Genomic DNA, 25,908 nt, shown 5'->3' on the forward strand with positions numbered 1-25,908 from the left:
AGCATTGCGCCCGCTGAGAGCGGTGGCCCGCTTTGCCGGCATAAGGGTAAGGCCTGATTTGACTGCTGACCACCGCCACGACCATCCACAGTAGACACCTAGAGCTGTAGTTTCTGGTTGGCTTTGCGGTTGACTTTTCATTGACCTCTCTTCCTCCCTCTCTTACACAGATCCAAGAAGAGGTCTTAAACAGTCCTATTTCTATTTCAAAGTCTGTTAACAGGCCTCTTCATTTCTTCAGCTATGAAATAAACTCATTTTAACATTATATTCCCTTGAATAGCAGATAGACGTCCTCGATGGGTGACAACACACATTGGAGTCTAATGAACTACCCGTTTTTCCCTTAGGGCTGTTGCTAACAGTAGGGACTCGCCAGGGTGGTCCAGTGTTCCCTTTCAGGTTCTGTGTACCGTGATTCCTTTGAACAGGTTGTGGCAGCCCCGCTAACCATGTGGGTTCTTGCGCTTTCTGTCCACACCTAGGTGTCTTTGGTGAGTCTAGTAGCTAACATGCTGGGCTACTCGGACTTTGCTGCCATCAAATCACTTAGAACCCTCAGAGCTCTGAGGCCGCTAAGAGCACTGTCCCGATTTGAAGGCATGCGGGTAAGAGTCGTCTCTCCTCTCTGACTCATCAACTCCCAATTGTCCTCAAACCGTCTTCATCATCACTTTCTCTACCTCTGTTGCCACCCTTTCTTTCCCTTACCAGCAGTTTCTATTCAGAATACTCCAAATATTTTCCCACTTTATCTCTCCACTTATAGTGTTATAATGCTGTCAAATCCAATTCTCCAGCTAATGCCACTAATCCCTTGACATACTTTCCCTTGGAGCTGGCAGTGGCAATATTAGCACAAAGTGGCAATATTAGCACAAAGAGATAATTTGGTTTTCATATTTCCCCTCAACTCTCCCCTCTACCTGACATGACTACCTCATTATCCGACTTATCAATTTGGATAAGCTTTATTTCATATTAAGCTTTATTTTGTAGTCTTTTATACCTGTTATTTACATAGAGCTTTCTTGATGAAATGATCATTAGGCCCTACATCATCATTTGGGAATCATCAAAACAGGCAGTATAAAATGTGTACAACATACTGAAGTTAGAACAGAAAGTGGCCTATTGTTACCACATAATTACCAAGTAAATACTTGACAGACACCTGTTGTAACACGTATGTCAAATACAGCATCAGCATCCATTTTTGTTGGATTCTTAAAATCTTTCAGGACCTTCGATGCACCAAATCATGTCTAGTTCTATAATGTCTAATTATACATAATGGTTCAGATAATTATGAGGATAGACTGAAGTGCCTGAGCAGAGTAAATAAAGTAGATAGATTGAATTACAACTGCAGTCTTAGAGCTCTCCAGCAGTATTACATTTCATGTCAAGTCTTCAACCCTAGGCTCTAACATGTAACATCACCACACAATTTCTTCCTTAGATTCTTTGATAGATTCTTTTGAAAGGAGAGATTGCACATGTATGTGTCTAATGAGAAAACCAGTGTAATTACGTAGTAGTTGAGAAATTGCTTGGTAATGGAATTTAGCATTTTTTGTAATTACAAGTTTGCAGTTAGATAGACCAGTTCTTACTAAATCAATGTTCTTACAGGGAATTACAGCGTTATTACGCAGGAATATGGACACATTTATGTAGTGTTACCAGAAAAGCTGATAAATATAGCAGTATTATTCATGTACATGCCTAATCCACTTAGTATGGAGTATTTTAATTATCTCATTCCAATCTTTCCATCCTTTCTCACGTCTATACTTATCTGTGATATTACATTACAAGTTGTTGCTCACTTCTGACAGTATTAATATTATTATCCCTGCTGTTCCACTGTTTGTTTTAGCTGTTACTTTTCTTATCACGTTCTCTTGCATGCATCCCCGTGTTCAGATATTCCGATTAATGTTTAGCCCATAACATTTCCATAATCGTTATTCATTCCCTAAAGCACATCCTTAAACCCTCTTGAACATTTCATGCACACTATAGTTAGGATTTTGGGCTATTGTTCCCTCCCATTACACAGTGTTCGTTTTCTAAGTCGACACCTGTCAGCCTAGCTTGTGGCCTCTAATATGTATATCATTTCCCCTGACATCCACTGGAATTAATTTGAATTCCTGCCCATGAAATTTGCATGCTGTCGGAAATGGGGGGCTGATGTCCGCCGAGCTCGCTGCTCTCCGCCACTGTAAATCTGGCAAATGGGATTAGGCGTCACACTGCTTTAAAATGGCTGGGTCCACTACTCAGTGGTAAACGCAAAGTGGAAGTGCAGCCCGGCTATAGAGAGGCGCGAGTCTGAGTGAGCAGCAGATTTCTTTGTGACACCCTCTTGAGGGATGCGCGGGGCTAAACCCCCTATCTACTGGTTCCATTAGAGCTGTGATACTCAGGATCTCCTGGCTCAGCACTCATTTCCTCTCAACCAGGAAATCTCTTACCAGGGTGGTTTGAAAAGCTGCTGCTGCTCCTGATTGAATATAAGACACACACTCTTAATAATCTCATTTGCCAGATTCAGTAGTTTGCATGAACTTTGGAAATTTGAGGTTTGATTATTATCTTTTCATTAGGATCTCTTTTGTTTGAGTGGTTTGATATTTTGTGTTTTGGGGGGATATGGATTGGGTAAGCACTTAGGGTAGGTGAATTGAACCACAAGCATGTAGACACTGAGTTTCTCTGATTGAGTGACTGTCGTGTATGAAGTGTGGCACTTGACAGCAAAAGGGGGCCGGATGGATACCTGACTTGATGTGTTTCCATGGAAACAGGTTGTGGTGAACGCCCTGATTGGCGCCATCCCGTCCATCATGAACGTCCTGCTGGTGTGCCTCATCTTCTGGCTCATCTTCAGCATCATGGGGGTCAACCTGTTCGCCGGCAAGTACGGCCGCTGTGTCAACCGGACGGGCTACATCCACAACGTGTCCGTGATCAACAATAAGACCGACTGCCTGGCCATGAACGACACGCAGTTCTACTGGACTAAAGTCAAAGTGAACTTCGACAACGTGGGCGCTGGTTACCTTGCACTCCTACAAGTTGTGAGTTTGGCTTTTTTTCCTCTTTCCTTTTATTTTTCCTCACAGTTTGAGACGTTCTTTCCTCCCACTTTGTACTTTATACTTTTTGTCGCTGCCCACCTTGTCTGTCCAGAGAGCCCCGAATCAATCAACAAGTCGCTAGGCTCTTATTTTTAGCAGCGACGGGGGCCATTACAGAGAATTGTGTGATCAGCGAGAGTGCACTTCATTCTTCGTTTTAACTTAGTTGGCGCGGTAGCCTAGCAACAGTTCACTTAGCTCCTTTCTGTCACCTTCTTGTGACTTGCCTCCATGCAAACCTCCCATTTGCTTCTGGAAATAGTCTGACCCTCAGTCATTCACAAAAGCCAGTAATAACCCGTAACCAAAGGGAAAAGGCCCACCGCCGTGATTTCTCGCTGATAAGAACTCACTTGTGTTGAAGTGGGGCTCCCCACTCACTCTCCTTTTTCCTTCCTCTAGAAAGACACTCCATGCAGTCAGGAGGAAGCCCATATAAGTCCTTTCCGCTGCCATTCATAAAAACATAGCTCTAACATGACACACATGCAATATTTATTTTGTACAGACTGTAAGTGTTTTTCTCTGGGCGGGGGGGGGGGGGGGGGGGGGCTTCCTTAAAGGAAAGAAAGATTCCCCCACTCTGTGTCACAGTTTGGAAAAATCCAGAGGCTGGAAATACAAACATATACACTATATATACAAAAGTATGTGGGCACCCCCTCAAATTAGTAGATTCAGCTATTGCAGCCACACAATTTGCTGACAGGTGTATAACATTGAGCACACAGCCATGCAATCTCCATAGGAAAAACCAACTGGAACAACTGTCTTCACTGACATTTTCAACCTCTCCCTGACCAAGTCTGTAATACCTACATGTTTCAAGCAGACCACCATAGCCCCTGTGCCCAAGAATGCCATGGTAACCTGCCTAAATGACTACCACTCCGTAGCGCTCACGTCTGTATCCATGAAGTGCTTTGAAAGAATAGTCATGGCTCAAATTAACACCATCATCCAGGAAACCCTAGACCCAGTCCAATTCGCATACCACCCCAACAGATCCACAGATGACGCAATCTCTATTGCACTCCACGCTACCCTTTCCCACCTGGACAAAAGGAACACCTATGTGAGAATGTTGCTCATTGACTACAACTCAGCGTTCAACACCATAGTGCTCACAAAGCTCATCGCTAAGGACCCTGGGACTAAACACCTCCCTCTGCAACTGGATCCTGGACTTCCTGACGGGCCGCACCCAGGGGGTAAGGGTAGGCAACAACACATCTGCCACGCTGATCGTCAACACAGGGGCCCCTCAGGGGTGCGTGCTTAGTCCCCTCCTGTACTCCCTGTTCACCCATGTGTGTGTGGCCAGGCACGACTCCAACACTATCATTAAGTTTGCTGATGACGCACCGATGGTAGGTCTGATCACCGACAACAATGAGACAGCCTATAGGGAGGAGGTCAGAGACCTGGCAATTTGGTGCCAGGACAACAACCTCTCCCTCAACGTGAGCAAGACAAAGGAGCTGATTGTGGACTACAGGAAAAGGAGGGCCGATCACACCCCCATTCACATCGACAGGGCTGTAGTGGAGCGGGTCGAGAGCTTCAAGTTCATTGGTGTCCACATCACCAACAAACTATATGGTCCAAACACACCAAGACCGTCGTGAAAAGGGCATGACAAAGCCTATTCCCTCTCAGGAGACTGAAAGGATTTGGCATGGGTCCCCAGATCCCCACCATCGAGACTGGTTGCATCACCACCTGGTATGACAACTGCTCGGCATCCGACCAGAAGGCGCTACAGTGGGTAGTGCGTATGGCCCAATACATCATTCGGGCCAAGCTTCCTGCCATCCAGGACCTCAATACTAGGCGGTGTCAGAGGAAGGCCCAAAAAATGGTCAAATACTCCAGCCACCCAAGTCATAGACTGTTCTCTCTGCTACCGCACGGCAAGTGGTACCGGAACACTAAGTCTAGGTCCAAAAGGCTCCTTAACAACTATTTTCTTTTTTTTTACACTGCTGCTACTCCCTGTTAATTATCTATGCAAAGTCACTTTATTCCCCTACCTACATGTACATATTACCTCAATGACCTCGACTAACCTGTAGCCTGCACATTGACTCGGTACCGGTATCCCCTCTATTTAGCCTTCTTATTGTTATTTTATTGTGCTACTTTTTATACTTTAGTTTATTTAGTAAAAATGTTCTTGACTCGTATTTTCTTAAAACTGCATTGTTGGTTAAGAGCTTGTAAGTAAGCATTTCACGGTAAGGTCTATTCGGCCCATGTGACAAATCAAATTTGATTTGAAACATTGGCAGTAGAATGACCTTACTGAAAAGCTCAGTGACATTCAACGTAGCACTGTCATAGGATGCCACTTTTCCAACTAGTCAGTTCGTCAAATTTCTGCCCTGCTAGAGCTTCCCCAGTCAACTGTATGTGCCGTTATAGTGAAGTGGAAACGTCTAGGAGCAACAACGGCTCAGCCGCGAAGTGGTAGGCCATTCAAGCTCACAGAACGGGACCGCCAATTGCTGAATCGCGTAGCGTGTAAAAATCGCCTGTCCTCAGTTGCAACACTCACTATCGAGTTCCAAACTGCCTCTGGAAGCAACATCAGCACAAGAGCTGTTTGTCGGGAGCTCCATGAAACGGGTTTCCATGGCCGAGCAGCCGCACACAAGCCTAACGCTTCGAACACGCTGACAGCATTTTGGTACACCAGAATTACATTAATTTCCAATGAAACGCTGCGTTTGCCTCACAGCATTGCGTTGCAGAGGCAGTTGCATTGCGTTCGGTGTGGTGCATATGTTGGATTTATCAAACGCATGCATCAAACTGTATGCGTAGACGGCTTGACAGAAATAGTAGCGGAAGGTGAATGTTGAACTTTTGTTGCACACATATCCAGATGATGCTGCATACTATTTTGCGCAACGACGCTGTAGGTGAGTTCGAAGTGTAAGATCACCATGTGAAATGCAAAGCATTGGCTGGAGTGGTGTAAAGCTTGCCCGCATTGGAGTCTGCAGCAGTTGAAATGCGTTTTCTAGATCACTCTTCACCATCTGCCCCCGTACGAGCCAGGCCTAATCGCCCAACATCAGTGCACGACCTCACTAATGCTCTTGTGGCTGAATGGAAGCAAGTCCCCGCAGCAATGTTTCAACATCTAGTGGAAAGCCTTCCCAGAAGAGTGGAGGCTGTTATAGCAGCAAAGGGGGAAGCTGGTCCATATTAATGCCCATGATTTTGGAATGAGTTGTTTGACTACCAGGTGTCCACATACTTTTGGTCATGTAGTGTATCTTCAAATCTGATGTCAAAAGCGAACATCTTTTACTCCATGAACGTTGTGTATACAAATGCATCTTTTGTCCTCTGCATGTGTTTATATGGCGATAATAGTGGCACACCTCCTCTAATTACCTCCTCATGCTCATTGAAGTTTATGTCCTTGGTTACAAGGCTACATTCAAAGGCTGGATGGACATCATGTATGCAGCAGTGGATTCTCGTGCTGTAAGTATTAAACGCCAATGTACTTGTTTTGTATCACATTATCGAACGGGTTTGGTACATAGAGCTTTGGTATTTTCATTAATGGCTGTCTTTGTCATAACCATGCCTTGATGCAATATCACAATAACATTTACCAGAATAAGACAGATTTCAACTGATAAAAATGTATCTGAATGATGTATTGCTTTTTCCGCTGGCTGGACTAGGTGGAGGAACAGCCTATCAGAGAGGTGAACATGTACATGTACCTATACTTCATCATCTTCATCATCTTTGGCTCCTTCTTCACCCTCAACCTCTTCATCGGGGTGATCATCGACAACTTCAACCAGCAGAAACGAAAGATAAGTATCAAAAGCATCATGGCCAACAAATGGTTTGATGTGAACAAACCAGATACCTGCCATGAAAAAAAAGTGTTATTTTCACAGTGAAAATAACAGAAAAGGGGTGTCTCTTTACTTAGGTGGGCAAGACATCTTCATGACAGAGGAACAGAAAAAATATTACAACGCCATGAAGAAGCTAGGGTCTAAAAAGCCTCAGAAACCGATTCCAAGGCCAGTGGTAAGCTGGAGCTAATTGAACCCTACTTTCTTGATCTTATTAAAGGGATAATTTCTTTGAAAGTATTAACTTGTTTTCGATAACACCCCAGATAAGTCGAAAATAAGTTAAAACCTAAATAAAGTGAACTATTCCTTTAATTTTCTTCGCCCTAGTGTATTAGCCTCTTGGGTTCCAAAAAGGCTTTTCACCCACTTCTCACTCCTCCTCTCTTCTCCCAGAACCAAGTGCAGGGCTTCTTCTTCGACCTGGTGGGCAAGCAGGCGTTCGACATCATCATCATGGTCCTCATCCTTCTCAACATGATTACCATGATGGTGGAGACGGACGAGCAGCCGGCCCGCATGGAATACATCCTCAACAAAATCAACCTGGCCTTCATCATCATCTTCTCCTGCGAGTGCCTGATAAAGATTGTGGCGCTGCGGTGCTACTTCTTCACCATTGGCTGGAACATCTTTGACTTTGTGGTGGTCATCCTCTCCATCGTTGGTGAGTCTGTTGCTTGGGCTTAATCAGAGGTTTTCAATTATTCTCATTACAATGTAATTACATGTGTTCATCAACTGGCAGTTATACTGGAATAAGGTTGCTATATGTAGATATATGTACCTGATGTCTGGCCAACGGTTTGTAGTTCTCTTCTAATGTCACTGTGTCCTTGGGTGTCCTTGGGTGTTACAGTTGATCACATGACCTTGCGTTGGCTGACAATGTCCCAAAAATAATGCATGCGCATCGATGGGGCTGGAAGCTGTGCTTTGCTATGATTCTGAGTGGTCAGATAGCTAGCAACAATGACAAGAAGCTGCCATGTGGGGAAGCCTAGGTGGCTCGTTTCAGCTAGTTTTATCTTGTTCTTGATACCATGTCTTGTTTTGCAGTGTTTTGACTGATTTCCTGTCAATGCTAATATGGCTCAAATTCGCTAGCTAGCTAACCAACAATTGTAACAATGTATTTGAGAGACAACAAGTGCTCCATGTGCAAATGTATTTCTATTTTCAATAAATATTTGGAGACTAAATATAGTTTACATGTTGTCAAAAATCTAATCCAACCCCGTCTGTTTTGCCTCATACTTGCTCACATACTTGCTAAACAACCAACCCGTCTGTAAGCAAGGCATTCCACGTCACTAGCTGGCCCATACACAGATTATGACATTTAGCTTGGGACCTTCAAATTTACAACAGATTACAAACAATTTGAATTTAGTTCCAAACAATATCATGCTCAGAGAACACATTTCAGAATCTTAATTGTGTTTTTCAACAACGGACAATACACCTTGGCCATCATCCAAGATTTGAGTGTCCATTTGGCAAGGTTATCTATCCTGTCAATCAAGTCATTGAAAGTAAGTGGGGCTGTATCTGATGAAACTAGGGCACTGTGCTTACAGTAGGTAATAGCCTCTGTTCAGTATCCGCCAAACAAATTTCCCGTTCTGTGAACATATATGTTCTGCATTGCCCCGGGGGGGGCAACTGAAGCAAACCAAAGGGCCAGCACATAGATTGAAGCTAAGTAGCTGCCCCCATGCTAACTGATGTGTGTGGACAAGGATGCCCCTGTTGAGGTGAAGGTAATCCTAGCAATCAGGGCTGTCAGTGGGGGTGATTTGGGAGTGATTGAGGTGCTGCATCAGCTGACTGTAGTCGGTGGGGGGGCTGGGGGCTTGACATATGGCTCTAAAGGGTGGGTCCCAACCCCCCTCTCCAATCCATCTCAGGTGACAGTCTTGTTCCATGGGGAGAGGAGGGTCACAAATCAGGGACAGATGGTAAATTGGTTGTGGGGGTGAGAGGGTTGGGAGGCAACATGAATGTCATTTGAGGGCAGACAGACTCTGTAGTAAGAGTGGAAGCCTTTATCATGGGCTCATTGGTAAGTGAGATTGGGGAAGCTGGAATTTACATGGAGAAGAACAAAGCTTAATAGTGATGGCAAGGAGAACCTCTCCTTCAGCCTAATTCACTCCTGGTTACCAATTGTCAACCTAATTTTATAAGATATGTGTACATAGTGTGTAGGGGTGGCAGGTAGCCTAACGGTTAAGAGCGTTGGGCCAGTACCCAAAAGGTTACTGGTTCCAATCCCTGAGCTGATTAGTTGAAAAATCTGTCTATGTGCCTTTGAGCAAGGCACTTATTCCTAATTGCTCCTGTAAGTCACTCTGGATAAGAGCATCTGCTAAATGATGTAAAATGTGTGTGAAAAAGCTGACCTTACTCTATGCTGTTAAATGGTTCATGATGGTTTATTAGAAGTACAGAGATCTCATTCATGTTTTTCCCCCTCCTTTCTTCCAGGTATCGTTCTCGCTGACATCATAGAAAAGTACTTTGTGTCGCCCACTCTTTTCAGAGTCATTCGATTAGCCAGGATCGGACGAGTACTGCGACTCATCCGCGGAGCCAAAGGAATAAGGACATTACTCTTTGCCTTAATGATGTCCCTTCCCGCCCTGTTCAACATCGGCCTCCTGCTCTTCCTGGTAATGTTCATCTACGCCATCTTTGGCATGGCCAACTTTGCCTACGTCAAGAAGCAGGCAGGGATCGACGACATGTTCAACTTCGAGACATTCGGCAACAGTATGATCTGTCTGTTCCAAATCACCACGTCGGCAGGCTGGGACGGCCTGCTCAGCCCCATCCTCAACAACTCTCCGGAAGAGTGCAACCCCAACCTCATCCACACAGGCACCAATGCCCGGGGCAACTGTGGCAACCCCTCGGTGGGCATCACCTTCTTCGTCACCTACATCATAATTTCCTTCCTCATCGTGGTCAACATGTACATCGCCATCATCCTGGAGAACTTCAGCGTGGCCACCGAGGAGAGCACCGAGCCGCTGAGCGAGGACGACTTCGAGATGTTCTACGAGGTGTGGGAGAAGTTTGACCCGGAAGCCACGCAGTTCATAGAGTACGCCAAGCTGTCAGACTTTGCAGACACGCTGTCGGAGCCGCTGCGCATCGGCAAGCCCAACAAGATCAAGCTGATCTCCATGGACCTGCCCATGGTGAGCGGTGATAAGATCCACTGCCTGGACATTCTGTTTGCCTTCACCAAGCGCGTGCTGGGCGAGTCGGGCGAGATGGATGCTCTCAAACAGCAGATGGAGGAGAAGTTCATGATGGCCAATCCGTCCAAGATCTCCTACGAGCCCATCACCACCACACTGAGGCGCAAGCAGGAGGATGTGTCGGCCGCTGTTATCCAGAGGTGCTACCGCAGGCATCTGGTGCGGAGGCAAATGAAGCAAGCCTCCTTCCTGTACAGATCAATGCAGATCAGTCTGACGCAGAGCCCCACGGGCGAGGGGAGAACCGCTCCAGAGAAAGAGGGCCTCATAGCCTCCATGATCAAGGAGCACTACGGGGGGCCTGAGATGGAGCTGATGGAGACCCTGTCCTCCACCTCCTCTCCGCCGTCTTACGACAGCGTCACACGGGCGACTAGTGAACTTTTCCAAGTTTTAATTTCCGAACAGTCCAGGAACAGTGACTTGAGGGAACATTGCCCCGCACCCGACAGAGAACCAGACCGCGAGACATTTCTGTAATGGCAACTAGGAAATGCTTTTTTCTCTCTTTTTTTTGTTTACCGAATGTAACATAGCTCAAATGACACTGGTTTAGTACTTGTGGTTGTCCAGAGAATCTGCAGGGGTTTTCATAGAGAAAAGGCTAACTATTTATTTATTTTTGGAGAACATGCTTTGAGGGAGTACACAAAGGCGGTGTGTGTAAATTCTAGATGACCTTTGACCCTGCTCATGTCAACTTTGCTTCACAGTTAATATGCATGAATGACCTCTGCAGGGTCACAACAATTATATCACTGATGTAATAATAATTTATTAGACTGAAGGAAATACAGTTTATCAATATTTACAAAGTATGCCTGACCTTATGAGTCCATTAAAGGTCTTACTATTATTGGTGTAATTACTTATAATAAATAGTTTTCAAACTGTGAGATGTGAGAAAGAAAAAAACTAAGGGATACAATTTTTCGTAGTAAAGTATAACATTGTTGATGTTACCAGTCTTTCATAGCAGTACAATAATTACAATTTTTTATATTTTTAGAGTAAGAAAAAAACATGGCCTCTTCTGAATTGCAGTACTACCACATTGTATTTGAACTATTTTGAGCATTTTTGCATTTACGTTTACACGTAAAGATATCCCGGGATATCCGAGGGCCCTGCATTTTAGTTGTTTTTCTTTCATAACAATCTGGTCCTAGTTACACAAAGCTGAGAAGCAGTGCAGTAACCATGATCTGTATGTGACAATCAAACCTACATCTATCTCATGGTTACGATTGACAGATTTATTTTTCTCCATAACTTCTGTAGGATTAAAACTGCCCCAATGGCTATATATTTTATATGACCATCAGCGATCATATTCACTATTAGTCGGACGGATAATCGTGCTATTTATTTTTTATTTAAAGTGTGTTTCGCATGTTTTGACTGCATCATATAGAGACGTCGCGCTCAAGACTGAAAAACAATTATTTATCTATTTTGCACAAACTGTGTTTAGCAATAATTTACTACTTTTTAGGATAAAATGGTCAAAGTTTGTACAGCATTTTTTTTGCTTGAACTCTACAAACCGTTCAGCTTCTCTTGGTTACCCATAGCTTAGGCCGACTCTCAACTATATCACTGACACTGGTTTCTATTTGACTCAAATAATAATAAGGACACCGCTCAACTTTAATATGATATATATTTTCAGGTTATGGTTGCAGGTGTGTTGAAGGGCTGTTTTCTGTAGCAATAGATCCAGTGTGTGCCTGGTATATACCCCTGTCCTGTTTCTAAATGGACCTCTACTCACATCGTTCTCCCATTAGATGCCATGGGTATGTGACTGGGATCGCACTGCTATTTACCAGTGTCTACGGGGACTTTTCTAAAGACATTTCTGATTGCATGCTTTGTATTGGGAACGTTGGGGAACATGTTTAAAAGTCGGGAGCGATCCTATTCGTTTTTGGGTGGGACATTTTTATACAAAAATGTCATGGTGAAAAGTCAACTCTGCACATCTCTGTCATAAATGTACTGTTTTCATCATAACGAGAGCTGCTTCATCAGAAAAACATCCAAGACATGCACAGAAAATGCTTATTTTTCATTCTTATAAACTGTCAGAAATGCAATAACCTACAACAGGTATCTTCTTGGCAGTCAGTGTATAATCGTTTTGTTGTTATAATGATTATTCTCAGAGCATGTCTCACTGCTCAACCACAATGCAGTGCCTCAGTGAAGCCCCCATTGCAGTAAATATTATTTAGGAATAAGTTTTACTACTTTCAGTTGACATTTTTTTTAGGAAGTTGCAAACACATGCCTCTGTATTTAAGATAACAACCTCCTGTGAAATAAATGAGAAAGCCTACAATATCACTGATTATTCTTTTGATTTCAGAGTCATGTATGTGGTGGTGGTGCGCGGGTCAGCTGTTTGTTCACCCGCACCCACCCACAATTGCTAATAACCCATCTGCAACTGCCCGACTTCATGTGATAGTGAAAATCAGAGGCCCGACCTCGACCCTAACCCACTAATATAGAAAATGCGCTGTAAACTACAGCCAGAGATGGCAGAACGATTTTTTTACAGGGGCGCAGGATTTTTTTTGTCTGATTTAGAAATGTTTCTGCTGATAATTTCTGACATTTTGGTACGGTATTTGTTAGTCAACTTGTCCATAATTAGATAGATGCAGCTTCTCTTCTGTCATTATATGTTGCCCTAGAAGACGAAATAAACCCTTGCTAACCAGAATAATGTCATAAATCAATAGAATGAATGCTTCTGCTTCTTTCACACAGCAAATACATTTAGGGACCAGCGAGAAAATGCAATAACTCAACCCCAAAAAACTGGAAAGATTTTCTGTGCAAAATTTCCAAATTACATCAGTTTGATCGGTTGTAACGAAATAGAAAACTGTGAAAACGACCCAACATGTTTTTGGAATCATATTTTATGTGGTTGAAATACTACCAGCTTTTATGATGCTGATAAAGATGCTGCACCTACAGATGGTATCTAACTGGCATTCACGTTCTCTCAAGATGCTGAAAGAAACAAGTCCTATTTCTCCACTCCTGTTCCGAGTCAAACTTTCACCTACATTTGGAGTATAATTTAACTTCAATAAATGCTTAATTCTGCAGGAGTTAATATTAAGGCTCTGTGAGAGGTTATAGACCTACAGTCAGTGTCCGGATTTCAGTTTCCATTTAACCTGTCTGAACAGTAGGCTACAGTTCCCTTGACGTGCCATAGGCCTATTTGAAGTCCCCATCTTGTGACTGTCGAATTTGTATAGCGCCTCACAATCATCACACAACATAACAGACACTCCTATCATCCTCTTTAAGCACTTTGACAAATCTTTCCCAAACATGACTTTTCTGGGCCTCCTTTCTCTTTATTTTCAACTCTCCATTTCGCAGCTTTTCTCTAATTGAATTAAACTCAAACATTGTCCTTTTGCCTACATGGATCATGTTAACATTTTCTGTCAGTTCCCAAAGCATTTGGCGATTGGCGTGTAGGCTATTTGGCGCACGTACAGTTAGGCCGTAAAGATTATAGGCTTACGCATTAGTGCCAGGTAGTCTAAAATGATAAAAGAAAAACTCAATGTAGCCTATAGATATAAACTGTAAAAGAATGATACATTTATGGATTTCTAAAAGGTATTGTTTTCAACCCCCAATATTTAATGACCCTAAACCCACCAGCCCCACACCTCTGACTGGGGTTATGACTCAACCCGCTCATCACTAGTACTGGCAGACCTGGGTGAAAATATTTTCTTTCAAATACTTTAGCTGCACCTGATTGAGCTTGCTTGGTGCAATGGGAACAATGGGATAGTCCGAGCTCAAGTGCGAGCTCATCCCATCTGGCAATGCAGACAGGCTCCATCAAACGCTCAAAGCTTTTGAAAGAAACAGATACTATTTGAACCCATGGCTGGTATGTGGTACAGTATAATGCAAGCAATATTCATTTTGGCAAATGAGAGTGGCATTATGTTGAGAGGAATGCGATGGATTGTACTATGACTCCGCAGCATGAAGAAGACATTTGGATTTGGCATACAGAAGGGATGCAGCATCATGCTACAGTAGCTCAGAACATCAACTCAAGTGACCTACTATGATGTAGGTTACTGGCTGTCAGTAAGTATTACATGTCTCTATTATGGCTGCTTTTAGACAGGTAGACCAGTTCTGATCTTTTTCCCCACTAATTTGTCTTCTGACCAATCACATCAGATCTTTTCACGTCAGATATTTTTCAGAGGTGATCTGATTGGTCAAATTGGTTAATTTAGGAAAAGATCAGAATTGGGCTGCCTGTCTAAACGCAACCTATTTGGTTATACAAGGAAGATTGGCTACTGAAGCGGAAACCCCACCAGGGCTACAATGCAGATGTTCCCACCAACCCTCAAAAGAGATGATGTAATTTGGAATCAGTTGGGTTAATTCTGGTATCAGTATTTTTTTTTCTTCCTCAACACAGATTGAAAGGGACTTAGGCTACCTAAGATGATCAAATCCTAAAGTAGGGCCAATAATACAGAAACTGCAGAAAAAAACATTACATTAAAGTCTGGTCTTGCATGGATGTTAAAAACATTAGAGGAAATGTCTAAGCCTATTTTCATTGTGCTGTGCATATCGTTATGTGCAACAAGAAGGAGTCAGTCAAAATGTATCCCAAACCTGTCTTCGGGCTCAATTCAATCAAGCGTAAAACACAGTATTTATACAGTAGCATATATAGAATTTTTTTCTTCTTCCTGTAGTCAGAAAAATCACAGTGTCACGTTCCTGACCTGTTTTCTGTTGTTTTGTATGTGTGTGATGGTCAGGGCGTGAGTTTTGGGTGGGCAGTCTATGTTTGCTGTTTCTATGTTGGTTTTGGGTTGCCTGGTATGGCTCTTAATTAGAGGCAGGTGTTTTGCGTTTTCCTCTAATTGAGAGTCATATTAAGGTAGGTTGTTCTCACTGTTTGTTTGTGGGTGATTGTCTCCTGTGTCAGTATGTTAAGCCACACGGGACTGTTCCGGTTTTTGTTTGTTTGTTAGTTCGTTCGTTTTATGTAGTCTGTTTTCCTGGTTCATGCGTTCTTCACGTTGTATGTAAGTTCGTGTCCAGGTCTGTCTACATTCGTTTATTTGTTTTGTAATTATTCAAGTGTTTGTCGTGTTTTTCCGTTTTGTCTATTAAATCAATATGTATTCACAACCCGCTGCATTTTGGTCAAATCCCTGCTACTCCTCTTCGGATGAGGAGAAGGAGGAAGCCCGTTACAGAATCACCCACCAAACCCAGATCAAGCAGCGGGTTAACGGACAGCCACGACAGCAGCAGTGGGAAAAGGAGGATTGGACATGGGAAGAGATCCTGGACGGTAAAGGACCCTGGGCAGAGCCAGTGGAGTGTCGCCGCCCCAAAGCGGAGCTGGAGGCAGCGAAAGCGGAGAGGCGACGTTATGAGGAGGCAGCACGGAAGCAAGGCTGGAGGCCCGTGAGTAACACCCAAAAATTTCTTGGGGGGGGGGGGGGCTAAAGGGGAGTGTGGCGAAGCCGGGTTGGATACCTGAGCCAACTCCCCGGGCTTGCCGTGGAGTAAGAGGGCGTCGTACTGGTCAGACACCGTGTTATGCGGTAAAGCGCACGGTGTCCCCAGTACGCGTGCTTAGCCCAGTGCGGGCTATTCCACCTTGCCGCACTGGGAGGGCTAGGTTGGGCATCGAGCCGAGTGCCATGAAGCCGGCCCAACGTATCTGGTCTCCAGTACGTCTCCTCGGGCCGGCGTACATGGCACCAGCCTTACAGGTGGTGTCCCCGGTTCGCCTGCATAGCCCAGTGCGGGCTATTCCACCTCGCCGCACTGGCAGGGCTACGGGGACCATTCAACCTGGTAAGGTTGGGGAGGCTCGGTGCTCAAGAGCACGTGTCCTCCTTCACGGTCCGGTATATCCGGCGCCACCTTCCCGCCCCAGCCTAGTACCACCAGTGCCGACACCACGCACCAGGCTTCCAGTGCATCTCCAGAGCCCTGTTCCTCCTCCACGCACTCTCCCTATGGTGCGTGTCTCCAGCCCAGTGCCTCCAGTTCCGGTACCGCGCACCAGGCTGTCTCTCCGTCTCCTCCCTACAGAACTGCCCGTCTGCCCAGCGGCGCCTGAACTGCCCGTCTGCCCAGCGGCGCCTGAACTGCCCGTCTGCCCAGCGGCACCTGAACTGCCCGTCTGCCCAGCGGCGCCTGAACTGCCCGTCTGCCCAACGGCGCCTGAACTGCCCGTCTGCCATGAGCCTGCAAAGCTGCCCGTCTGCCATGAGCCTGCAAAGCCGCCCGTCTGCCAAGAGCCTACAGAGCCTTCCGCCAGACCGGATCAGCCAGAGCCTTCCGCCAGACCGGATCAGCCAGAGCCTTCCGCCAGACCGGATCAGCCAGAGCCTTCCGCCAGACCGGATCAGCCAGAGCCTTCCGCCAGACCGGATCAGCCAGAGCCTTCCGCCAGACCGGATCAGCCAGAGCCTTCCGCCAGACCGGATCAGCCAGAGCCTTCCGCCAGACCGGATCAGCCAGAGCCTTCCGCCAGACCGGATCAGCCAGAGCTGTCCAGCCAGGACCAGCCAGAGCCGTCCAGCCAGGACCAGCCAGAGCCGTCCAGCCAGGACCTGCCAGAGTCCCTCAGCCAGGACCTGCCAGAGTCCCTCAGCCAGGACCTGCCAGAGTCCCTCAGCCAGGACCTGCCAGAGTCCCTCAGCCAGGACCTGCCAGAGTCCCTCAGCCAGGACCTGCCAGAGTCCCTTATCCCGGTGCTGGCCCTTATCCCGGTGCTGGCCCTTATCCCGGTGCTGGCCCTTATCCCGGTGCTGCCCCTTATCCCGGTGCTGCCCCTTATCCCGGTGCTGGCCCTTATCCCGGTGCTGCCCCTTCATTTAGGTGGTTTTAGTTGGAGGGTGGTCATTGGGAGGGGGATACAGAAGCGGGGAGTGACTATGGTGGTGTGGGGACAGCGTCCGGAGCCTGAGCCACCACCGTGGTCAGATGCCCACCCAGACCCTCCCCTGGACTTTGTGCTGGTGCGCCCGGCGTTCACACCTTGAGGGGGGGGTTCTGTCACGTTCCTGACCTGTTTTCTGTTGTTTTGTATGTGTGTGATGGTCAGGGCGTGAGTTTTGGGTGGGCAGTCTATGTTTGCTGTTTCTATGTTGGTTTTGGGTTGCCTGGTATGGCTCTTAATTAGAGGCAGGTGTTTTGCGTCTTCCTCTAATTGAGTCATATTAAGGTAGGTTGTTCTCACTGTTTGTTTGTGGGTGATTGTCTCCTGTGTCAGTGTCTGTATGTTACGCCACACGGGACTGTTCCGGTTTTTGTTAGTTCGTTCGTTTTATGTAGTCTGTTTTCCTGGTTCATGCGTTCTTCACGTTGTATGTAAGTTCGTGTCCAGGTCTGTCTACATTCGTTTATTTGTTTTGTAATTATTCAAGTGTTTGTCGTGTTTTTCCGTTTTGTCTATTAAATCAATATGTATTCACAACCCGCTGCATTTTGGTCAAATCCCTGCTACTCCTCTTCGGATGAGGAGAAGGAGGAAGCCCGTTACACACAGAGGATGACGCTGAGGTTCTCTGAGGATAATAAGAATGCACATCTGTAATTACTGTAAAAAGAAAAACCTTCACTCGTCATTGCTTATGGTTTTCCAAGTACGATACACGTGTGCAAGGACAGTGATTTTATACTGCAAGACATTGCATGTTTGACTGGATTCTGCCCAAAGTCTTATTGCTATTGTACACAACCTGAGCTTTCATTATATAAGTAAGTGTGTGTGTGTGTGTGTGTAAGCTGATGTGCGTGTACTCAGGTGTGTGCTTCTAGATTAAACAGTATGTGTATATCTTGTGTATTGGGTGTTGTGTGGTTGTGTTTTCTTGTGCGTGTGTGTACTTGTATTTGTATGTGCCTATGTATGTGGACTTCACCATACCATGGCATACAGTTCTGCGTCTGATCAGCAGGACGAAAGCGGAGCGATGCTGCTATCTCTGTGATCTGATGCTTTCAGATGGGTTCTGTGCCGGAGAAGAGGAGCAGATCGACTTTGACACCTGGACGCAGGGCACAAAGGCCCCCTTCTGTTCAGGGCTTTGTTTAACAGCACATCGCTCAGGCTCCACTTCTTCTCTTTGCAGTTTAGAAGACCAGGAATTCACTGTTTATGTTTTTCTCATTTAAGCAATTACCATTATTTAAAAAAAAAAGATCTTATGTGGATGTTTATGAAGCGTAGTAACTTGTGCAGCATGAGACCATACACCTGATATGAGTGATCAAAGCCTATAATAACAGTGCTGTAAGTGCACATAATTTTATTTCGTCAAAACGGATGTATTTTGTTTGTTACTTCTATAATTGCTAGTCCTGTCAATTTTACAGCCCTACACACACGCAAGCAAACCTTAACCCTAAACCCCCTCGAAATAGCATTTGACCTTGTGGGGACCAACAAAACGTCCACAGTTGGTCACATTTTTTTGCCTTTAATATTCTTGTGGTATCCGCGCAGACGCGCACATGCATACACCCAGCTGTCAACCTCCACTGGGGACAGACCTTGGAGTATTTTGTCTGGATTGAGGGACTTCAAAAGTAGCACTGTTTAGGTTTATGGTGCCAATTCAGACGCACCCCCGACTCGTTGAGATGGAGAACCAAAAAGAAAAATTGCACAGAAACTCTCTCTCTTTCTCACTGTCTTTTTTTTAAAGAACGCCAGATGTCCTCAACATATGAGCAGAGAAAAAAACACTGTGAGCGTGAAATAATCTGCGTCTCTCTTTGCCTGAAACCTAGTTGTGCAACCAAGGTAAATAAGCCAATGCCCTTGATGCTACTCAGAGCATGTTCACGTCTTCTGCAATGAGGCTTGTTATGAGGAGAATATATTTAAAATAATCTATTTGTCTGAACAAGGACATCTATATTGAGTTGTCAACTAACTGCAGGACAGGAGTTATTGTAGAACAAAATGCATAATTGTGAAGTCAATTATATTGTTATTCTACTATTATGACAGTTTTGTAATTCAACAGTGATCCAATTTCTAGTTTCAGGCCATGGCTAATCCAGGAATGGATCTCAATAGTCTAAAATAGGTTCTTCTCACTTTCTCTTTTCATGAATCTCCACTGCTGGGAAAGAACTGGCGAGGTGAAAGCAACTCCTTACAAGGCATCAATCATATTGCTTTCACCTAATCCTGTAGTTTCAGATCAGTGCAGTTGAAGAAGATTGAAGGAAGCCACTGTAGACTATTGAGACGCGCCCAGGGCCGACTCCAGGCATAAGCGACATGACCAGACTCTTTGGGCCCCAGGCTGCTAGGGGGCCCTTGAACCCCCCCCCCAAATTAAAAAAAAAAATAATTATCTCTATTTTTTTAAAGAAACTTACTGTTGAGAGCTAGAATAGTAAAAAACATAAGTTCGAAATTTGGTTGTGCATCAGTACTTTTTCTCTTGTTATGTCAGTCACTGACAGTCACTCAATTAGCTAACAATGTTTATATTGGTCAGTTAGTCTCGCCAGCCATCTGAAGTTCTAGTAATCATGGTCGAATATCGACCTCACTCAGATATCATTAACGTGGCATACGTCATCGCAAAATATGTAGAATTGCAGGAAATGTGTTATAAAAACACTCCAATGTTTTGTCCTCGAGGTGGGAGGGGTTGGGGGCAAACAAATCTCGCTTAGGGCCTGGACGCACCCCTGCAATAAAGATGTGAAGAACTGTCTGTGCCCTAATCTGACCCTGGCCTGGTAAATGTCTAAATGCCCTGGACAATATCGACACATGGGCTCTGTGTGAACTGACTGAACGTACATGACACACTCAACCACTGGCAGGACACAGACACACAAACTGACAGGAAACACACGCACGCAGACATGCACGCAGACATGCACACACACAGTGGCGAATACCCGGTTTGGAACACCCCCTAAGGGATTTGAATATTTTCCTCTGCAGGGTGTTTTTCAGTGAATGAGAAAGGCACCCATACCCATATCCACAACCTGGAGCAGATGGCGCCCACAGTGAGAATCTGAACCTAAAAGATCTTACAGTAAACATCACTGGCTTTCATTACTGTTTTACACAAACACACACACGCTGTGCGGGAGACATGTGGCGTAGCCTTGCCAAGTGACAGACAGCGGCGGAAATGTTGACGTTAGCCTGGCAACCCACTCACTGTATGTCCTCATCAGTGTCGTTGGGAAGGAAGTTGCTTTGATGCTTTCTATTAGATTAGTGTTTGTACAGGAGAGAGATTAGCTGTTCCTCCATGATGACCTGGTATCATCTGAGGACAAAGCCCTTTAGAAAGCCTCAGTCCCTTCGGTTTGCTCAACTTTATTTGACTATAGGTGAAATAAAATGATAAAATAATTCACCTGTATTAATACTACTCCCTCCTTTTATCCATTATGATCTGAAAGGCAAAACTGATTCTAGATCAGCACTCATAGGCATTTTCAACAGTCAAAACAATACATTCTAAGCACATGCAGGACCATGCTGTTTTCTTGTAAACGTACAAAATTACAAATTATGAGACACTTTGTGTCCTGGACTAAAATACATTTTAAATGCAGATTCTTACTTGAGAATGGTTTTTAATCTAGGACTAAGCTTAATTTGGGTCCAGGAAACAGGCCCCATATATATATGACGTATTTATGTGTGTAATGTAAACACTGCCCATGTAGTCATCTCACCTGACTGTTTGGTGGTCACCTTGGGTTGTGTCTGTCATTAAAACACAGTGACAGCTGTCACTTTGGCTCAGTGTGTAACCTGTTTGTCTTGTGGTTAAGACGCGGTGCTTATTACCATACCTGCCCCGGCTCATTCCTATCAATCAGACAGTGCTGTCGCACACACTCTGCCACAGCACGAGTCAGGACTATGTATCCTCGTTATGTCAGGTGTATAAACATCGCCCAGCCCCCAACGCTTCTCACGCACATACATGCATATGTATATGTAACCGGGGTCGTGCTGCCACGGTATAAATTACCTATAGTATAACAGTATAGCTTCCGCCCTCATGAGCTCGCACTGAGACAAGATCTTGGGACGTCTTTCTTGCAAACACAAGTGACTCTCGAAACACCGGTAGCCAGCTGCGCCACAGAAAAGCTAGCAATTTCATGGCACGGGTCCGTGGGGGTATTTCAACATGAGCAGTGAGTTTAACCAATCAGCAATGGGGGCATGAGGGGCTCAGCAGATATAGCTGAACATCACAATATTGAAACGTATCCCCATGTGACATAGCAACCATTCTGCTGTATGACTGTGATGGCTGAAATGCTTAACAAGTCAATCAGGCATTGTAAGCCAACCTCTCATTTCTAATCTCTGAATGGTCATTAAATCAAAATAACTTGTGTGTGTTTCGTATAGTGATATGCTTTAACATGAACCTTAGACAACAGAAACCGTGAAGGCCTCGGGCTACAGTATGTAGGCCTACATAGTTTATTTGTTGCATAAGAGCTGGCCTGCGGTATGTGCCATCCATCCCATACTGCACTGTGTCAGTCTCGGAGTCCTTTCTCATGTCAAAGTGATATGACTGATGTGGCGTCTTGGTCAGAGACTGGATGGGGACTAGGAGAAATTGTGTGCCTCATTTGGGCTGTCAGTGAAGGCTGATGTGGGTGGTATTGGGAATGGAAGGGTTGGACATTTTAAAGGGGGAATGGCTAGTCGCTAGTGGTCAGCTAGTGGTTTGTTCACCCGCACCCACCCGCATTTGCTAATAACCCATCTTCAACGGCCAACTATATGTGATAAAGTGAAAATCTGAGGCCCACATCCGACCCTAACCCGCTAATATAGAAAATGCGCTGTAGGCTACAGTCAGAGACAATGGAGCATTTTTTGACAGGGGGTGAGGATTTCTTGACAGAGGTGAGGATTTCTTGACAGGGGATGCAGGATATTATTTTGCCTTTTTTTATGTCTTTCTGACATTTTGGTAGGCTATTTGTTAGTCAACTTGTCTATAATTAGATACTGTACATGCAGCTTCTCTTCTGTCATTGTACTGCATGTTGCCCTGGAAGACTAAATGAATCCTTGCTCACCAGAATAATGTCGTAATTCGATAGAATGAACGCTTCAATCTAGTTGACATCGGTAAAGTTTTCTCTGTCATCTGCTTTTCTCGTGGACCAAAGATGTTTCGGGACCGTGGAGAAAATGAAAAAATAAAATAAAAAATGTAAAATATGTTTCTGATATGATTTCAGTCTGGCTTAGATGCATATTTTATGTGGTTGAAATACTATCAGCTTTTATGATGCTGATAAAGATGATGCACCTACAGATGGTATCTAACTGGCATTCACGAGATCTTCAGTTTCTTGGCAATTTCTCGCATGGAATAGCCTTCATTTCTCAGAACAAGAATAGACTGACGAGTTTCAGAAGAAAGTTATTTGTTTCTGGCCATTTTGAGCCTGTAATCGAACCCACAAATGCTGATGCTCCAGATACTCAACTAGTCTAAAGAAGGCCAGTTTTATTGCTTCCTTAATCAGAACAACAGTTTTCAGCTGTGCTAACATAATTGCAAAAGGGTTTTCTAACAATCAATTAGCATTTTAAAATTATAAACTTGGATTAGCTAAAACAACGTGCCATAGTAACACAGGAGTGATGGTTGCTGATAATGGGCCTCTGTACACCTATGTAGATATTCCATAAAAAATCTGCCGTTTCCAGCTACAATAGTCATTTACAACATTAACAATGTCTACACTGTATTTCTGATCAATTTGATGTTATTTTAATGGACAAAAAATGTGCCTCTCTTTCAAAAACAAGGACATTTCTAAGTGACTCCCTCTGTGGCGTGAGGAGTGGAATGGGCAAGGGGGTGGGTATATGTGAATGGTACAGGAGAGAGACAGATAGATGAGATTTGGACTAGTACACCACCAGTTGGGCAAACGTTGTCCTGTTCCCTACCCAGAAGCTGGCGTGCAGTTGTATAGTCCTGGTAGGCACTTTGTCTGGGGCTCATTTGCAGTGTTAATGATGAAACCAACACAAGTTGGTTAGACGTTAGAGTTGGAGAGGTGATTTGGTTAAGAGGGTTGATTAGAGAGACCACAGGGCATGGGGCGCGCACACAATAGGTTGGTTAGAGGTTAGTGTTGGGTTAGGAGTGGAGGTTAGAGAGACCTCACGGCGTGGGGCACTCACACGACAACAGCTGGCCACACACTAGAATCTAACTCATGGGAAGGTTACAGGTCCTACTGTACATAAAGTTATCATCATTCTAGCTATTCTATTCTATTCTATTGCTCCAGCAATGATTAGGCTTGAATAGTACTTACTCCAAGCTGAGGGTCAAATATATTAGGATATCAGCATATTAACACAGAAAATATCAAGTCAACAAAAATGATTGTGGTTTTAGTAAGAAGTCACTACAACAAACAAATGGCCATAAAAATGAACTAAAACTTGTGTCAATGCGAAACCCTTAATCAACTGAAATAAACTGACTAAACCAGCCATTCACCACAGGTCACTGCTGTGAGGAAGCAGAACAGAGCAGTAGTCAAAGAGTCCTGGGTCCGGTCTTCATCTCTCTCCCTCCCTCTCTTTCGTCTCTCTTTCTGTAATTGCCTCTCCTTCTCCCTCTATCTTCCACTCCTCTCTCCCCGCTCCCTCCCCTCCCTCTCTCCATGTGTTAAGAGATAAGCGTATGTGTCTGCGGTGGGTCCCGGGGGAGCAGTGTGTTGCTGTATGACGTTGCCATGGCAGCCCCGGTCCTGATGAGGTCTCAGGATGGCCCGGGAAGATGACTGTGTTCTCCCAGGTGGAAGGCTCTGACCTCACTCTCCCAGGGTTAATCCTCCTGTTTGTCTCCCGTCGTACAGACAGAGATGACTACGAACCACACCACTCACTCACACACACATGTACATGTATACAGTATGTACAATAAACACACATGTACACACAATGCGCAATACACACAGTACACAATTGTGTACATACACAATATTGGGACTATAAATTGTGCATCCTGTATTATACTTATGATAACATGTTTATTATATTCTACTGAGCCATTTTCTTGTATTATTTATTTTTGTTGTTGCGTTATCAAGAAGGAACCTGCAGGTAAGCATTTTGTTGGATCATGTGTATCCTGTACATACGGCCAATAAAACTTGAAACACACAATAAGCACAGACACATATGCAGGTCCACACATTGGACGCCATTCCAATGTGCTAACACATGCCCACAGCCATAGAGAGAAAATACCCTATAGTGACAGAGAAGGGCATCCCTTACTTTCAGAATCAAGGTTAGGAAAAGTAGCATTTCAAACTTCTGCAAACTGACTCATTGGTGACACCGTGATTGGCCTCGGACTCATTTGGGCTGACATTTTGACGATGCAAAAAAGCTGTGCAGTTGTCACAACAGACATCATCACTTCACTTCAGCATGGCTTATATTAAAAAATTCAACAGTTGTGCAAATACATTTTTGTGCATCAACTGTCAACTGTCACATTCTGAACCTAAATGAATGACTACCACTCTTGGAGTGAGTGACATCACAAGGAGTACTGTATTTTGAAATACCCTGCTACTGGTGCTTGAAGTGATAGATTCTATTTTAACGCTACCCCTTCCTTATTTAGCTAATACTGCTTATTTTGACGCTAACACTACTTATTTTGACGCTAACACTACTTATTTTGACGCTAACACTACTTATTTTGACGCTAACACTGCCTATTTTGACGCTAACACTGCCTATTTTGACGCTAACACTACTTATTTTGACGCTAACACTACTTATTTTGATGCTAACACTACTTATTTTGACGCTAACACTGCCTATTTTGACAGTAACACTGCTTATTATGGCACTAACACTGCCTATTTTGACAGTAACACTGCTTATTATGGCACTAACACTGCATATTTTGGTCTTAACACTACTTAATTGGGTTGTCAAAATGAGACCCTGGGTGATTGTTTCTGGAGGACCAAAACTTTAGGCCCGAAAGATGTGAAAAGAAGAGGGACAGTTTGATCATACACTCTGGGTGGATGGGACAGTCAATCCACTCGGGTGCGCTTATCCTATGTGTTCTTCTCAGTGTTGAATAGTGTTCAAGTGTTGAATAGTGTTCAAGTGTTGAATAGTGTTCAAATGTTGAATAGTGTTCAAGTGTTGAATAGTGTTCAAGTGTTGAATAGTGTTCAAGTGCTGAATAGTATTCAAGTGTTGAATAGTATTCAAGTGTTGAATAGTGTTCAAGTGCTGAATAGTATTCAAGTGTTGAAAAGTATTCAAGTGTTGAATAGTATTCAAGTGTTGAATAGTGTTCACGTGTTGAAAAGTGTTCACGTGTTGAATAATCACCTTTCTCAAAGACCATCCCACATACCCCCCTGAAGTTTAACAAGATCTAGAGTAAACAATTCAAGCCGCTACCAAATCGTGTGGCAAGTGCCTCTCCTTGACGAGCTTCCAGGAAAGTCAAGCCAGCA

The 25,908-nt window shown here is 44.4% G+C and overlaps 1 protein-coding gene across 3 annotated transcripts in view; it reads left to right on the forward strand.

Moving 5' to 3' along the window:
- scn5lab (sodium channel, voltage gated, type V-like, alpha b) overlaps positions 1-12,657 on the forward strand; it is a 198,732-nt gene extending 186,075 nt beyond the window's left edge. For all 3 annotated transcript variants that reach the window (XM_071328506.1, XM_071328503.1, XM_071328505.1), the window contains 7 exons: positions 486-608; positions 2,817-3,089; positions 6,594-6,647; positions 6,854-6,995; positions 7,114-7,214; positions 7,436-7,706; positions 9,530-12,657. In XM_071328506.1, coding sequence (XP_071184607.1) covers positions 486-608; positions 2,817-3,089; positions 6,594-6,647; positions 6,854-6,995; positions 7,114-7,214; positions 7,436-7,706; positions 9,530-10,788 — 2,223 coding nt within the window. In that variant the 3' untranslated portion in view covers positions 10,789-12,657. The remainder of the gene's footprint in view (positions 1-485; positions 609-2,816; positions 3,090-6,593; positions 6,648-6,853; positions 6,996-7,113; positions 7,215-7,435; positions 7,707-9,529) is intronic.
- The last annotated feature ends 13,251 nt before the right edge of the window (positions 12,658-25,908 follow it).

Source organism: Salvelinus alpinus, chromosome 10 (assembly GCF_045679555.1).
Source record: "Salvelinus alpinus chromosome 10, SLU_Salpinus.1, whole genome shotgun sequence".
Lineage (NCBI taxonomy): Eukaryota > Metazoa > Chordata > Actinopteri > Salmoniformes > Salmonidae > Salvelinus > Salvelinus alpinus.